This window comes from Leptosomus discolor, chromosome 24 (genome assembly GCF_034619465.1).
Source record: "Leptosomus discolor isolate bLepDis1 chromosome 24, bLepDis1.hap2, whole genome shotgun sequence".
Classification (NCBI taxonomy): Eukaryota; Metazoa; Chordata; class Aves; order Leptosomiformes; family Leptosomidae; genus Leptosomus; species Leptosomus discolor.
This window is the reverse complement of record NC_141414.1, coordinates 4,777,232-4,792,867: the sequence shown is the minus strand read 5'-3', so window position 1 is coordinate 4,792,867 and position 15,636 is coordinate 4,777,232. Positions and strand designations below refer to the sequence as shown.

The 15,636-nt window shown below is 52.8% G+C and overlaps 1 protein-coding gene across 1 annotated transcript; it reads right to left on the bottom strand.

Annotated features, from left to right (window-relative positions):
* Positions 1 to 2,536: 2,536 nt before the first annotated feature.
* On the bottom strand, positions 2,537 to 12,494 carry ACER1 (alkaline ceramidase 1). The gene is made up of 6 exons (XM_009948286.1): positions 12,402 to 12,494; positions 6,023 to 6,137; positions 5,527 to 5,665; positions 4,234 to 4,371; positions 3,501 to 3,638; positions 2,537 to 2,705 (listed from the first exon to the last, which is right to left on the bottom strand). The coding sequence occupies exons 1-6, from the start codon at positions 12,492 to 12,494 to the stop codon at positions 2,537 to 2,539; spliced, it is 792 nt and encodes a 263-aa protein (XP_009946588.1).
* Positions 12,495 to 15,636: the final 3,142 nt, after the last annotated feature.

Genomic DNA, 15,636 nt, shown 5'->3' with positions numbered 1-15,636 from the left:
CCTTTGACAGCCCCGCTGGTTTTTATAGGGTGTTTGTCAGCTCTGCGGTGCAGGCTGCGCCCCACGAGCTGGAGCTGTGGCAGGAAGGACAGAGCATCCCCAGCAGCCTAGGGACGTTTCGGAGGTGTGACCCCAGCCTCCGATAACCCTGGGGGTGGATGCCCAGACCACACTCACACGCTGGTGTCAGGACTGCTTTGCTTTCTCAGGCTACAGCCCCGCTTGGAGCAGGAGGCCCTGCCTCGGGCGCTGCAGTCCTTGTAAAGCTGCTTTGTGGGTTTCTTTTCTTTTCTCTCTTTCTCTCCCCCCCCACCCCCACCCCCTCCCCAGGTTCCCAGGGCTGGGGATTCAGCTTCTGGCTTCATCCAGAAATCCCTGAGGGTTTTAGATCCCCACGAGGCCTCTCAATGTCTTGATCTGCTTGAATAGGCATTTTTAACGCGGCCCCGGCTGTCATCGGGGCCTGTTACAGTCACTGAACTGCAGCAACATTGTTCTCAAGGCAGCGGCACCCGGGACACCTCCCTTATTACCATACCGCACGGGGGATTTTGCTGGGTTTCTCCGCCGAGCATCACACCGTCTCCGCCGCTGGAGGTGGCCGGTTAGACCTCCTCGCCCACGCCCCAGCCTCCATCCCTTCGTGGCTCTCTCAGCATCTCCGGCCCACGGGGCTGCTGGTGCCTGTCCATCTCCGGCGGTCCTGTCGGGGGTGAAGGTGACCCCCTTTTCCTGTGCCAGCTCCCTGGCAACGCGGCCTTTCTTTGGCGAGCGGCCTCCTCCACCCCCTGACGGGGAGAGGGGCTGTGAAAGCCCCGCTGCACTTTTGAACTTGCTGCCGGCGTGCTCAGTGGCTGCGCAGGGCAGTGGCGACGGAGGGGCCGAGCCCAGCGGGGACCCGGTGCAATTGCCCAGAAGTTATTAATAGGCTCTAGAAGAATGTGATGGGCTGGGGAAGGGGTGAGGTGGGGGGAGAGCAAGAGGGAGCAAAACGGGGAGGGTCAGCGAAAGGGAGACTGGGTGACGAGGGGAGAGGTGAGAGTGATGGCGTGCAGGAGAGACAAAGAGGCAAACAGAGGAGGTGGGCACTGGCACGGGGAGGCAAGGGCATACAAAGGCTGGAGTTCCGAGTCCCCCTTGTCCTGCACCTTGTGCAAGTGTGCCATCGCTGGCCATGCTGGTGGAGAGGTGTCTGACCCCGGTGCTGGGGGATGGAGAGAGCAGTGGGGGACCAGGCCTGTGGGTTCAGTCCTTGAGCAAGGCAGCCCTTTCCCAAGACGGAATACGGCTCGGGGTTCATGAGCCAAATTTGCCATCTAGTGGCTCTGGGGACCATTGCAGAGGGACCCAGGAGGTGGCAGCGGCCACGGGAGGGCCACGGCACAGGCTGCGTGGCACGCTGCGCAGCACCTTCTGCTTAAGCCCAGGGTGCTTCTGTTTTTGCTTTGCTCACAGGGACCCAAAAGGCCTGTGCTCCCTGGAGTGACTTTACCTTGTGGCTGTGTCGCAGGGAGCCACCCCAGCCGCTCTGCCAGCCTCTTGGTGCTCTCCAGAGACAGTCCCTGCTGGCTGTGCGAGGACCCAGACCCACGATGTCGTTCAACTCGTGGCTGTAATGCAGCAAGGCTCGAAGAACAGGAGCGTGTCCTGTGGCTGCGAGAGCAACTTCTTCGCTGTTACACTGTGGGGAGAACCTGGAAAGCATCGCTTTGTACCTGGGTCACAGCAGTGGTCTTTCTCTGAGGCTTTACATCTTCTCTTTGTTCTTGCAAAGCTTCTGACATGTTTAACTAATGTATTGGCTCCTACCTCTGCCACCAGCCAGCCCTTGCCACCAGCAAGCAGAGTCGTCTCCAAATTATGCAGGGCCTTTGGAGACTGTCAGAGCTGCGGAGGAGCAAGGGCCACTGGGGGTTGAAGAAGGGGTCGAGCCTCTTTTGGGCTATCACCCAGGAGGATTTCTCTTTATAAACAGCTCTCCCTAGGTCAGAGAGAGCTGCAGACACCCTGTCTGGGGGAGTGACTGGCAGATAAGGGGGGATGTGGTGCAGTCAGGGGAAAGAAAGGGGCTCAGTGCAAGTCAGCGTCCATAGCTTTAATGCACAGCTCTCCTGAGCAAGACCACATACATCAATAAATAAAGTTAATAATTAGAGCAGCCCCAACAAACCCAGCTGTCACCAGTTTGGCTTCTGTGTTCTCCGCTGAGCCCTTGTCAGCAAGGGACGCCACCGCTTGAGTAATGTAGAAGACACAGAAGAAGCACCATCTCCCTCCCCTTCTCAGTGAGGATCTGCTGGAGGAGGAGATCTTCGGTTCCCCAGACACCAGGCTGGGCAGAGTCTTCCAAGGCACCTTGTGAGCTCCCACTCTGCTTCACGCCCAGCATCACAAGGCCTCAGCTGGTCCCTGCCCCATCCGCTAGCCACATTGCCCTTGTCCGAGGAACAGGCACACGGCCGAGGTGTCCCCCATGCAGACGCACACGTGTGCATCACACACCCCATGCCCGAGGGATGCCTGAGGGCAACCGGCTCTAGCACTGCTTGTGGGATTCCTCCAGGACAACGTAAGGCACCACGACAGGCCAAGAGTCGCTGGGCCAGTACTCTAGCTTCGGCTTGAACGATGGCATCTCGTAGCTGACGTGAAAGTAGATGACCAGCGGGCAGCAGTAGAGGAGGGACAAGGCTATCAGCACATGCCTGGCAAGGAAACCAAAAAGACGTGGGTTGGACAGGGGTAACTCCATCTGCTCCTCCTGCACCGCGTGTGGCCGGCATTGCCACCGTGAGGCTAGAGCCAAGGTACGGCAACGGCAGGCAAAGGTCCCGGTCCCGTGATCCACAAGGTGGGTCCTTCAGGGTTCGTGCCTGCAGGGAAATCCTAGGAGAGCTCTGTGAGCTGGAGCAGGGGCAGTTCCTTGCGCAGAGGGGATGGGGTGACACAGGGGACTTGAGCCCCAAACCACCTATTCCAACCTTGCCTGGCCTAACCCAGCAGCGCTGGGTGTCTGTCCCGGTCATCCCAGTGATTTGTGAGGACGAATCTGAGAATGTGCGCTGCGTGCAGCACACACAGCCACACTTGGCCAGCACTGAAACGTCTTTCCCAAGCAAATCCCCATCTTTCAGTTTGGCTATTAAAGCAGCTCAAGGAACGCTGCCACTTCACGCAGCTTCTTGGGAGCAGATGCAGCCCTTTGAAAGCAAGCTGCTTACCTAGAGGGACTTTCAGAACAATTTCACTTGCAAAACACCATTTGGCTGGTGCGGAGGAAGGAAGGGATATTAAGCAGTAATTAGACCCAAATTCTTGGGCTCGGGTCAGGGTGAGGAGCAGCATCAATAGCGACAGAGGAAAGGGGGAGAGGGCTGGGCTGAGATGCGGCTGCTCCCCGGTCGAGTATCACATCCTTGCTGCCGTTTGTCCTTAGCTGTGGCCCTGCAGCCCCTGAAATGTTTGGGCTGGGGTTCCTACCTCTACGCTGGAGCCCTTACCAGAAGCTGTGGAAGTAGGGGAAGCTGATCGCTTGCCAGAGCCCGCAGAGCCACCTATCGCTTATCCAGCTGCTGATGGCCAGTACCCACCACACGACCATGGCTGTGGCCATCCGATGAACCCTTTTGTCATCGCACCTGGAAGACACAGTGAGGGAGGAGAAGCAGAGGATCGTGTTGGAAGGAAAGTGAGTTTTAAAGAGGGCTGGTTCCTGTCTGTGAATGCTAATGCAAGAGGGCAAAACCCAGCGAGTTTCTTCTGGAGAGTATTCATCAGACCACAAGAACTGGAGAAGTGTGGCTCTGTAGAGAGGGTTTCTGACTTTCTGTGGGTCTGAGGATGATGCTAGGAGATGCCAAGGAACTCGTATTTTTCTCCCCACACCCTGGTGGGTTCTCCCAACCCCACACTGGTTCCTAAATCCCCCACAAGCAGGAAGGAGCTGCAGAAGTGGCAGCTGGGGAAAAGGAGATAACACTTGTCCCATGGATTGCTGCTGTTCTGCATGGCACCTGGGCCAGAGGGCCTTCTTGTATCCCACTCCCCACAGTCCTGCCTGTACCTCTTCCCGATCCTTCCCAGACTGCCCCAATTCTTTGCAGACTGATAGTCCAACATGTGGCTGATGAAGGCACGGGTTTGATTCACTGTTGTGCACAGAGTCACTGCCATGTGAGCCTGCCAGGAGCATGCGACAGACCTGCAGATAACCCCTCTGAGCCCCCTCCTTACTTTTTCAGCTCACGCCGTGTCAGGTACAGCAGGTGGAAGGCGATGCAGTTGAGCGCGTAGGCATTGATGGCTGGTTTGATGAAGGACATCAAGGTACTGATCAGGGTTGTGACACCAGTCAACCAGAAGAAATGCTTCCTAAAGGGAGTTGGGAGCGAGTGTCAGTGCCCGCAAAGTTTGCAGTATGGAAGGATAAGGATGGGAGAGGTCCTGCTCATTGCCTGAGAGAGGAAACCCCTCCAGCACCTCCAACCTGCAGCTGACCTCAGCCTCTGCAGTAGTCCTGGCAGGAAGGCTGAGGTATCTGTTTATATCTGTGCTTTGCCCAAAGCCCCCCATTTAGTCCATGACAGAGCAAGGAACACAGCCCAGAAGGTAACTTGGGCACTGTCGTGGTGATGCCAGAGACAAGCCTTGAGAGGCAAAGGCATCGGGAGCTTTGGGCAGGGAGGGGCTGCAAAGCAGGAGTCCCAGCAGTGGTGGGCAGGGGCTGGAGCCGAGCAAACAGGCAGATTTGGGCTGACTGAACAACAATAGGGCTCAGAGGGGCCTTTCACATGCAAATCCCTTCCCAAGTCGCTTCCCCTCTCCCCCAGCCGCGTCTCCACAGTGAACTCCCGGTGACCTCCTCTTTGGCATGGGAAGGGCAGACTTGGAGCAGGCCTTTGCGAGGCTTCTAGCAGGGCTGGCTCAGCGGGCTCCAGCAAGCCTGCCAGCCTGGGACCCTCCTTTGAGCAAAGCCCTGCTGGGCTCCTGTTTCTGCTGATCCATGCCCACCCAGTATCCCCATCCTTTCTGCTCAGCTCCTCTAGCCCAGCCAGCCCTCCTGCAAAAAACCTTTGAAATGTGGGGTGTTATCCTGGACCAGCTTGTCCTATGGGAAACCCCATCAGCCTTCAGGGAAAGCTCTCTGTGGATGGCAGGGCATGCTGTAACAGTTTAACAGCATGGGTAATTGCATATCCGTGCTCAGGAACAGTTCATTTCATAATTAATTTTTAAATTCTCCATGCAAAGTTTCCTCTGCAGCTTCACAAAGACGAACAGCTCCAGTTGACAGGAACCCAGCACAGCCCTTCCCCGTGGGAGGGTTTCTTACTCTTCCCCTGTCAGCACATCCACCACTGAGTGATGGAGGGTCTGGTCCCAAAGCAAACTGCAGTAACCTCAGTGCTGACACCTTGCAGGGGAGCCGGCTGTGGGGCTGGGGGGGATCTGTGGGTCACACGCATCGATGTCAATGTCCCATCCCCCCTCTTAGAACCTGCAACCCTACGTCACTCTGAGTCGTACCTGGTCTTGATGCACCGGGGGAAGTAAATCGTTGGGTACCAAAAGGAATACGCCACAGCCAGCGTCCAGAGGATGGAGAGCTCATCCAAGAGTTGTCCCACGTAGCTCAGGGTCATGTGAAAGTACATGGAGAAGATACCTGCAAGGAGCAAGGACAGCTGGTGTCAGCAAAGCTCCATCCTCACACAAATTCATCTGGCCTGGAAAGTTCTTGGGGGCCATTCCTAAAGACACCGTTCCTGAAGAGCAGAGCACGGTCCCTGGTGTTAATGGAGGCCTGAGTGAATCAGTCACACAGCACCACAGGGACTGACTGGCTGGAAGCCGTGCATCCACAGCCAGCAGGAACCATGAGCTGCAGGGCTTCAAACAGACGCGGCTGTTTGGTTTCTCACCCCAGCCTGCCACTGTGCTTTGGCCACTAAGAACCAGCCTCCAATGGTATCATGAATGAACAGACAGCTTGCCAGAGTCTTCTCCCAACCTTGGCACCCACCTACGCAGAGGAGCAGGCCAGAGATGACATACAAGGGCAAGGCACGCCGCTGACAGTACTGCCGGTTCAGGTAGAGCAGAGCAGGAGAAAGGACAAAGAAGCTTACATTGCTGATCTGAAAAACAAGAGGCATGTTCAGCTTATTGCATGATCTTGGGCAAGTCCCATCCTACCATGTGCCTCAGTGTCTTCATGTGTGAAGAGGATACTGATCTCCAATGGAAAGCATCGTGTGGAAGCAGGGATTGCTCTTGGCACAGGGAGAGGGCAGAGGCGTTTCTGGAGAAGAGAGGCTGGAACTGGAAGGACAGCTCTTGCTGTGGCAGCAATGGCTGTCTCTGCAGGCACCTCTGGGGTCAGCAAGCCCAGGATAAGCTGATGTGCCCCTTTTGGGTGATGGTTTCTCTTCAGTGGCCCAGTGCCTTCAAGCAAGCTGCCAAAGCTCTTCTGTTTGCAACCATCTCTCTCTCCTGTCAACTCAGACCTGCCAGAAACTCCCTGGATGGCTTCTGCCCCTTTTGGCTGGGCCTCTGCGAGGAGCTGGGTGGGTGTGAGGAGCTAGGCCACCACGGCAAGCCACAGTCAGGAAAACCACAGTTAACTGGGAGTGGGTGCGGTGGAGAGCAGCAGAACAAGCAGGACGTTGGTAGGCGGGAACAGGCAGGACTGAGGTGACATCCTGTAGTGTCATGTGCGAAGCCACTTGGCCTGTGGAGAGGAGGTATTCTGGACACTAGTAATTACATGAAGTCATAAACCTCCTTTAAACATACCTAGGGAATGAATGCAGTGAAATTATTCTGCCCCGGTGTCCAACTCTGCAAAATCACTGCATTGGCAGACTTTGATTTGTCTGGGGATGAGGGGATGGTACTGGGGCTCAGCCTGTTGCTGCTGCCTGGGCTGGTTGAAGGTGCCAGTGCTTCGTGGAACGGCAGATGCTGATGGGCAAAATGAGGGACCTGAGGAGGAGCAGCAAGTGCTCAGACCTGGATCTGCTGGATCAGGCCCGCTCCACCCTGCAGCTACAGGGGAATAAGTTTGAAATAATCCTTACTGTCTACAGGTTCTTACCCTGGCTTTTTCACCTGATTTTGCAAACTCAGTAAAGGGTTATCACAGGGAAGCACAGGGGAAACCTTTCTTCTTCATGAAAGTTTGGGACTGTGGTGCCACATTTTACCTGCCAGACAGCTCTGTGGGGCTCTGGAAGAGCAGGGCAGAGCCATCTGCTAAAATGCCATTTGGCAAGCCACCAGCACGACTTTTATCTCACCCTGACAATCCTTTTCCTTTCATCTTCCAGCTAGATGCTGACCCAGACCCCAAGCCTGGAATCTGACCTCCTCAGCTGGAGTCTCACCCCTCAGCAGCCCTTACATGCACCAGGTAAACTGCAAAATCGACGCTTGGCTTGTGACGTCCCGTGGGATCTAAGTTTATGGCAACAGGGCTGCAAATCACAGGGATGTTGTCATATATGTGAAACACACCCTCTCATATTCCAGAGGGAAACACAATTCACGCTTGATGTAAGATCTCTATTCCTTTTAACACCTGGAGATTAATCTTGAATTTCACTAAGACTTTCATGAAACAAGCTGATGCTCCCGTTAACAGCAATTCTCGGGCCAAATGTATTGGTTTCCTGTAGGTGCTTAGAGCCAAATCCAGGCCTGTTCCCGTTCCAGGTATGAAAAGGGAAGTGCTGGTCCCACTTGCACCCTTGAGGTCAAACTCTTTGGAAATGATCGAGAAACCGAACTGTGTGTTAAAGTAACAACTGTGTTGCAAACATTTCTTTTCCTGTGAAATGCTTGAAGAGACTTTTGGAAGACAAGCAGGGATAGCAAGAAGAGAGAAAATGGTTGCAGAAAAGGCAGCAATGTGCAAGTGCCAGCATGCACGTCAAAGTGAGGAAATGCGGGAGTTTGAGATTGCATATAGAGAGGTCTGAATCCCTGCTGTGGTGGCCATTGCGACAGTGCCATTAATTACATGATAGCAGTGTTATCGCTTCATTAATTTGGTATGAGATGTGCAAGATCAGATATCAGAGGGGAGGGATAATCAGGGGAACCGTGCCAATAGCGTCGAAAAGATAGAGTGATTCCTTGCAGAGCAGCCAAACTCAGAGCTTAGGGGAGAGCAGCTACAAAACTGCATCTGTGGGCGATGCAGCATCTTCATCACTCATCAGATCCAAACCCTGATTTGTAGGTGCTGTCTTATATCTTCCCTCTAGGATGTGGCAAGCTCTATCTCAAAGGTGGCTAGGAGGGTTTTGCTCCCAGTGCTCCCGTTGGGAAGTTTTTCCAGAGTCTCTGCTCACACTGAGTCCCCCCAGCACAGCTTCTACTTATACCTAGCTGGGTCATACTGGCCAGGAGGCACCAGCTCCCTCTGCCCAAATGCCAGGGAGATAACAGAGCAGTGATGGGGCCGAGGTGTGCTTTGACCTGTGAGAGTGACTCAGCCCTGTGGTTTTCCACTGTGTGAGCTCACAGCGATGTCCCACTTCCTAACAAGTGTGAATTATTGCTCCGGGTGCCTAAGCCAAGCTCCCCTATACTGGCATTTCCTTCTTTTGCTCGGAGAAAAGTGACACGAGGATCAGTGACACGGCTCTAATCCTGGTGCATTAGCAGGATCATGGGAAAGGCCCCAGGGCTTCTGCAGCTTGGCACTTTGCAGCCTAAGCTGGAGGGAGAGACCTGCAGAGAACCTGTTTGCATCTCCATCCACGACAGGGTGAGAACAAGCCTCCGATACGGATTGGGACAGGAGATGCTGGTTTGCAGAGCTCTGCCTGGCTCTGTGAGCATGGCAACAGTGCAATAGCAGCCAAGGCGTGTGCTGGTCCTTGCTCAAGACAGGCATTTTCTGCAGTGAAAGGAGATTTCTGCAAGACTCATTGGAGTACATTCACTCACTTAAAGGCCAGTGAGCCAGCTTTAGTTGACAGAAGAGCCCACAGGGCTGACAGAAGTGAATACTCAGAGGCTCTCCAGACCTGTATAGCAAGTTCCTAACCTGTGCAGTAGAAAGAAGGCAGGGCTGCGTGTCCTGACATCACAGTGTCATGCCAGTGCTTTGGGGCAGGAAACATCCATTTGTCTAATGTTTGCAGAGAGCTGGGCAAGGAGCTGCCTCACTCCCGCACGTGACTCTCTGGGCAGACCAGAGAGCGATGCCTCTGCGATGCTGTGGGGTTACTGAGCCCGTGCAGAGGGCCGGGGCGCACGTCACGGCTCTGACACACTCTGAAAGCGAGAGCTTCTCTGGGTGCATCTGGGTAGTTTGCACCTGCAATTGAGCTTATCTCCACCAGGCTATGAAGCATCTGGGAGCTCTGGATGTATGGCAGTGTCAGAGCTCCTGCTGCTTTGCCAGAGACTCTGCTGAGGATTTGGGTGTCATTACCAGCATCCTGGATCAGTCATTTCAGGAAAGAAATGAGGGTAGAAAGACAAGTCCCTGACTGATGACCCTCAACAATACTGTTCTCCCACGAACAGCCAGAAGACAATAAATTTCTGGGTCACTGAATCACTATAGTGCTTTGTTGGTGAACTGTGTCCAATCATGAGCCACCATGTATTATTAAGTACTTAAAGATACTGTTTACATTCTTTGCTCATACCCTTGGTGCTTATTTCTAACCAAAAGCATCCAACCCAAGCAGACCTGAGAGAGAGTGAGGCTGGCACAGAGGAATTCTCAGCAGCACATTGCTGCTGCTGGCACAAAACTACCCTGCTTGAGCCCTGGGCAGTCTTGGGAAGAAGGCGTGGAAGAGGATGCTCCGTTGGGAAGCCTTGCCGATTTAATGGTGCAGGAGCCTTGGGTAGGAGCTGGCTGGATGCCCAGTGAGTCTAAAACTCTGGCAAAGTGACACTGAAGTAAATATTCATATAATTATCTCAGAGCAGGGAGTGAGATAAACCCCATAATGCTTGCCACGGGGAGGAAGCAATCTGAATACGGGGAACAAATGAATGGAGAAGAGAAGGAGATCCAGGCTGCTAAAATCACGTCTGAGATAGTGCCCTGCGCCCCATCGGGATCTGCAGCGTGCTGCCAACCAGCAGGGGTAGCTAGGCATCGTGATCTGGTCCAATTTCCATAGTTCCCTCTTTAGGGCATGTCACACGAAGCCTGATCCTGCAAGAGAGCCCAGAGCAAGAAGGGGGCTCCCCTGGAGCTGCTGAAGGGGCAAGAGCCAGGCAATGCCAGCCGGCGTGTGCAGACTGACGGAGGGATGATGCCCATGTGAGTGGTGCTCCCGCCTGCTGTTGGTTACGAGGTCTGGCCCTGAGCATGGTGCAACCTTGAGGGCTGTTGTCAGATGCAGTTTTTAGGAGGGTTTGCCCTTTTGTCTCCCTGTGTTTGGAGAGATCACACGCCAGCCCTGATGCAGGCAGCTGTCAAGGCAGGTTTAGATCTCTGCTGCTTTCTCTAAACGGGAATCACATCTTAAGACAGGAACTGCAGAAGTGATACCCTCTGCCTGCACAGGGACTCTGCTGAGCTCTGTGGACTGGTAAAAGCCAGCCTGGCAAGTACATCAGTGAAGAAACAAAAAAAAAAGCTTTCTCTGCTGGGAAAAAGGTGCCCTGTGTTCACAGAGAGGGACGAACAAGGGCTAGTTTAATCACCAGAAAAAATCCTGCAGGGTTTGTCCTGCCCACATCTCTCTCTGTTCCTTGGTATCGCATTATTTTGCATCTGTGCAGAAACATGCATTGGAGAAGTTTTCCTCTCCTGGAGGAATGTTGAGTCTGAGTCCTACCCAGTGAAAATTCATCCCGACAAGCCCAGTGCTTCAATGGTGGTGCAGTACGGAAACACTGGAGATGGCTCAGTCCAGAACTAGGCACCGGGGTAGGGTTTTCGAGAATAGCTAGATAATTTAGAAATCCATGTCACAAAATGACCTAGGCAGCTAAGAGTTAATGTTTTACGGGAATTAGAGGGCTTTGGGTCCAAAGAAAGATGGTTATACATCTAGTCACACCAAGTGGTGTCTAGCAGTGCGCTGCAGAGAGGTTAGACACAGAAGAGCCCCTGAGATATTTCTGGTGCGTTAAGGATCCTGAGCCTCTTTACACCAGTCTGGGTGTAAATCAGGATCCTTGTGAAAGTGGGGTCTCAGCTCCAAAGACACATTTGAAAAATGCTGCCTCTGTACTAAACGAGGAGCTGTGGCAAATCTATCTCCCAGAATGAATTCTGATTAAAAACGTAACTTTCAGACTTCCTGCTCTTTGTGGAAATCAGTCCCTTTCCAGTGTTGCCAGTGACACTCAGAGGCCTTTGGCATCTCCAGCTACATTTGAAATGCTGATGTGAGTGTCAGTGGTTTCTGTACCTCCTTGCTCTGCAGCTCTGAGCCCATCTGACAGAGATGTGCCAGTAAACAGGCAACAGCACAACACATTCAGCTGGATGCCAGAGGGAAGCAGGATTTGGTCTGGACTGGCAGATCCTTATTTGTTAACTGTCTCAAAGAGAAGTGACTACATACAGCCCGAGCATCCCCCCTCTGCGACCCTGGCTGGGCAATTAGAGCTGGGGAGCTGCGGGACTCGGGTGAGGGAATTATCGTTATTATAGACAATTTATTAAAAGCAGGAAATGCTTTAAAAAAAGGGGAAGAGACATTTCCATGAGAACAAGAGCTTCTAGTGTTAGACAGTAATTGCTAAAAGTTGTAAACAAGGCCTTTGGAAGGTTGTAAAGCCACATGCCTCACACCCCTGCTAGCCTGTAATTGCGCTGAGGTAGGAGGACACGCTTGCAGAGACCGGTTATCAACTGAGTCCTCTGCAGCCAGATACAGATGCTTCTAGCCACGCTTAAGCCAGGAGGCTGCATTCAAATGACGGGCACTGGATTATAAAGGACCAGGGGAGGTGAAACTGGCTCATGCATCAGCTTTCCTCTGTCTTGAGCTCCAGATTCCCAACCTGCCCAACACGGTTCATGCAAGAGCTGTCTCTCATTCTGCCACTCCTGTACATTTAGCTGGAGTATATGAGCCCTGTGCGCGACAACCCAGCTGGCAGGAGAGCTGCAGGACTGGTATAACAGGATCTCGCAAATCTGGGCTAAGGAGCACCGCCAGAGTTTTCTCCCTGGGAACTCAGCCCCGCACGTGCCAGAAGTACCCCCAGCTCCAGCTCATTCTGTCAGCAACTGGCTGTTGTAAGCAATAGAAGTCCCACACCAGCACTCTCCAACACCAGGAAGTTCAAAGGAGTGAGCAGGAGGAGAGAAAACAAGGTTGTCCTGTCTTGTCTCCCAAAAGCAGCTCCTGGGTGCCCGGAGCCGGCTGCCTTTCCACCCCAGCCTGCCCTTCAGATGCGCCTGCACTCACGGTGTTGTAGTACTCCGCAATGATCGTCGAACGCTCGAAGTTGCCTTCACACCAGTCGACTTCGGCACTCTGGTAGGAAAATATGCTCGGCATCGTTGGGCCACCTTTGCAAAAGGGAGAGGAGCGGGTTAGTTTTGCACCCGGGGAAGGAGTGTGCTGCCCACCCGAAGGGAAAGGGCAGAAGCGTACGCTGCCTGCCCGCCCCTCGCACACACACGTGCTCGCGCTGCGCCAGCCTGGCCAAGTACAGCATCCTTACCCTGCTACAAAGGACTCATCCTCTTCTCAGCATGCATCATATTGCAGGATGTTTCCTTCTCTCTCCCCACAACACAGGAGTGACAAATCATACTAGGAAATCTTCTTGAACTCCGAGCATGGGAATGTCACCACAGCCCTATCCGTGGCATTAACATCTCTCATCAGGGCTTGTCGCCGCCACACGACGCTTCCCCGTTTCAGCCCTGTCCTTGTCACTCTGTCTTCTCCCTTCTCTTCACTTTCTTTATGACTCAGATCTTTCTGCCAAGAGGACTTCCCCGTACTCCATGGGCTGCGAGCTACCTTTTGGGAGTGGACAACTCTACAGGGTTTATTGCTCGTTGGCTCTGTTCTCGTTAGTTGTTTCTCAGCATCTTCCTGAGGGCTGGAGCTCATCTTACATGAGCTTAGCCCTGGAGCACCAGCACAGACCCTGGGTGTTACTGGAGTCCTGGGGGTAGAAAGCAAAGGCACTGGGAGGCGTCTCTTCGCTGGCAGTGATTTCACTTTGAATGCACTCCCGTGCAAACCCCGTCCTGGCATCCCAGTGAAACGCATCAGAGCTTCACACCTCAAGTGGGTTTTCCACTGCCAGATCACCCAGCCTGGCCTCTGGTAGTGGCAGAAGCTGCAGTTATAAGTGGGATTCTAAAAAAAAATCTGACCTTTTGCCTGTTTTTCTTTCCCATGCTAAAGACTTTTCTACCCTCGGTGTGAGCATCATTTCTCAGCCCTCTTTTATTCGTCTAAAATTCTGGTCAAGTTTCCTATTTGGCATATTTTGTTCCAGATCCTTGAGACTTTGGAGCTATTTTAGAAGCTGATAAGTGGGTGCCAACTTTAGCGGTGTTTGGAAGCACCATCCGGACCCTAGCAGCTGGGTACTTGGTACACAAGAGCCACAGAAATTCCCTGGAGCTGAGCAGTTAAGTCCCTGGATGCGGTGTGGAATTAAGCCATCCGGCTGTGCTTCTCTAGCTCTGCAGAATGATAAGGTACCGGGGTGACACCAAGTGCTTCCGTAGCAGCTCTGAGCTCCTGAGGCACTAGTGGAAAACAGGGCTATTTTTTCTTTGAAAATCCTTTCAGCTTTGAGTCTAACACAGGGGAAGGAAATTTATCTTAAAACCACTCATCGGTTGGTCATGTTCTTGTGGAGAAACAGTCAAGTCCCTGCTGTTTACACTGGTGTCAGCTGAGCAGCACCACCAAGTTCAGCAGTGACTGTAGGTGTGCAGTGGCGTGAAGCTACCACAGCTTCCTCTGCTTCTCTTCCCAAGAAGTTGTTCAAAGGGAGAAAACACAGGAGTGTAATACTAACACGAACACGCTCTTCCGTAACCTCCTGCTCCAACCAGATCAACTGACTTGTGGATAAACCTCCACTGTTCTTTTACACTTGCAAGTTAATGATGCCGTCTCTTTCATCCAGGCTGGCTGGTTCTCCAGAGCAGATGAGATCACAGCCACAGAAGAAAAATAAAATAGATGGCAGACAGGTTGGTTTGAGGTCTGCCTCTTCGTGACCTTGGGTTTCCATGTGCTCGTTCTCCCTACAGGGACACTCTCTTGATCCCTTTTACAGCAACACGAGTGGTTTCATAGGGTAAAAAAAGAATCAGACCCAAGATGGTAAATCCTATCTCCTAGCTGAACAGATGTCAGTCAAGGGATGGTGAAGAGATGGAGGAGACGCAAGTCAGAAGAAGAAAAAGGGAACAGAAAAACCGAAGCAGCGACCCGAGTGCCCAGCAGCTGCTGGTTTGCTGCTTGCCTCCCATCCCAGCCCGGCTTACCTGTGTTCCCTTGAGACGGACCAGCACTGCTTCCACGTGGTGAGGTGAAGCGTCGGGAGCTCCAAGGTTTCTAGCACAGCTGGAGCAGTAACCTGCCCTGCCGCTCTAGCTCTGAAGGAGTGCCCACGGTGTGAGCTCACCGGGAGCAGCCGCCAGGAAATACCCTGGCTCCCTCTCTAGGGAAAGGGTTCGGATGAGACAAGAGCCATGCGCACCCTCCAGGCAAACCTTCCAGTCCCCCAGAGGAAACATATTGGCTGGAGGGTTTATATCTGGGGACCCAAATGGGCAGGGGCAGAGAGGGAGGGCAGAGAAGCGTGAGCTGGAAAGGTTGGAAGAGCGGGTAGAAATGCAGTCTGAAATCATCCGTGTGCCCCTAGGCAGGCTACCTGCGCAGGCGCACACACCCCAATCCTAACCCTGGTTTTCCCAGGGGAGGGACTGATCCATACAGCCTCCCCTGCAGAGCTGCTTAAAAGACAATAAAACAGTTTTCAGCAAAAAACATGCCACAAGATGATGGTGCCTCATTTTCTTGGGGTTTAAATTTGAGCAGCTTTTCAACTTTTCCCCAGCTACTGTTTTATTATCAAAAATAATTTTGTTATCAAATCACACTTCTTCTAGCTAGCTTATTTTGTTATTTAGTTAAAGAATTGGCTGAATAGGACACTTCTGGGTGACTGCTTTGCAAACAGTTTCCTCCTGAATCTCATTCAGGATGTCAAAAAAAATGGCAGTGGTTAAACTTTCCCCTCAAATCGACATTTTTTTGTTCATGTAGAGTTGGGAAAAGAAGAAATGTGTTGCTTTCTTAAACACAAAACTTATTATTTGGTCAATTCTTCCTGTTGGAGCAGGGGAGACACCACATTCAGCATCACAAGGCAGGGGCAGACAAAGTTCCAAGGTGTCTCTGTCCATGTGCTCCCTGAAGATTAAGGATCAAAGAGCAGCCTTTGCTGGGACACTTCAGATTTGCCCTGGGGACTGGCTCTTTGGGAAGCTTAGCCATTTATTTTGATACTCCGATGAAAAAGAGCGCACCTGGGAAACCTGAGCTGTGCAACACCTCCTTGAGATGCCAGGGCTTACAAAAGCCTCACAAATCCACACGCATTTTGAAGTGAGGGGGTGAGCGACCACAGAAACAGTTTATATCACAACATGATGGAGCC

Coding starts and splice junctions, on each gene's coding strand:
- ACER1 (XM_009948286.1), bottom strand. CDS start 12,494: ATGCCGAGCATATTTTCCTACCAGAGTGCCGAAGTCGACTGGTGTGAA. Junction 6,138..12,401: donor TTGCGGAGTACTACAACACC/GTGAGTGCAGGC, acceptor CTTGTTTTTCAG/ATCAGCAATGTAAGCTTCTT. Junction 4,372..5,526: donor CCCCGGTGCATCAAGACCAG/GTACGACTCAGA, acceptor AACTCCCTTTAG/GAAGCATTTCTTCTGGTTGA.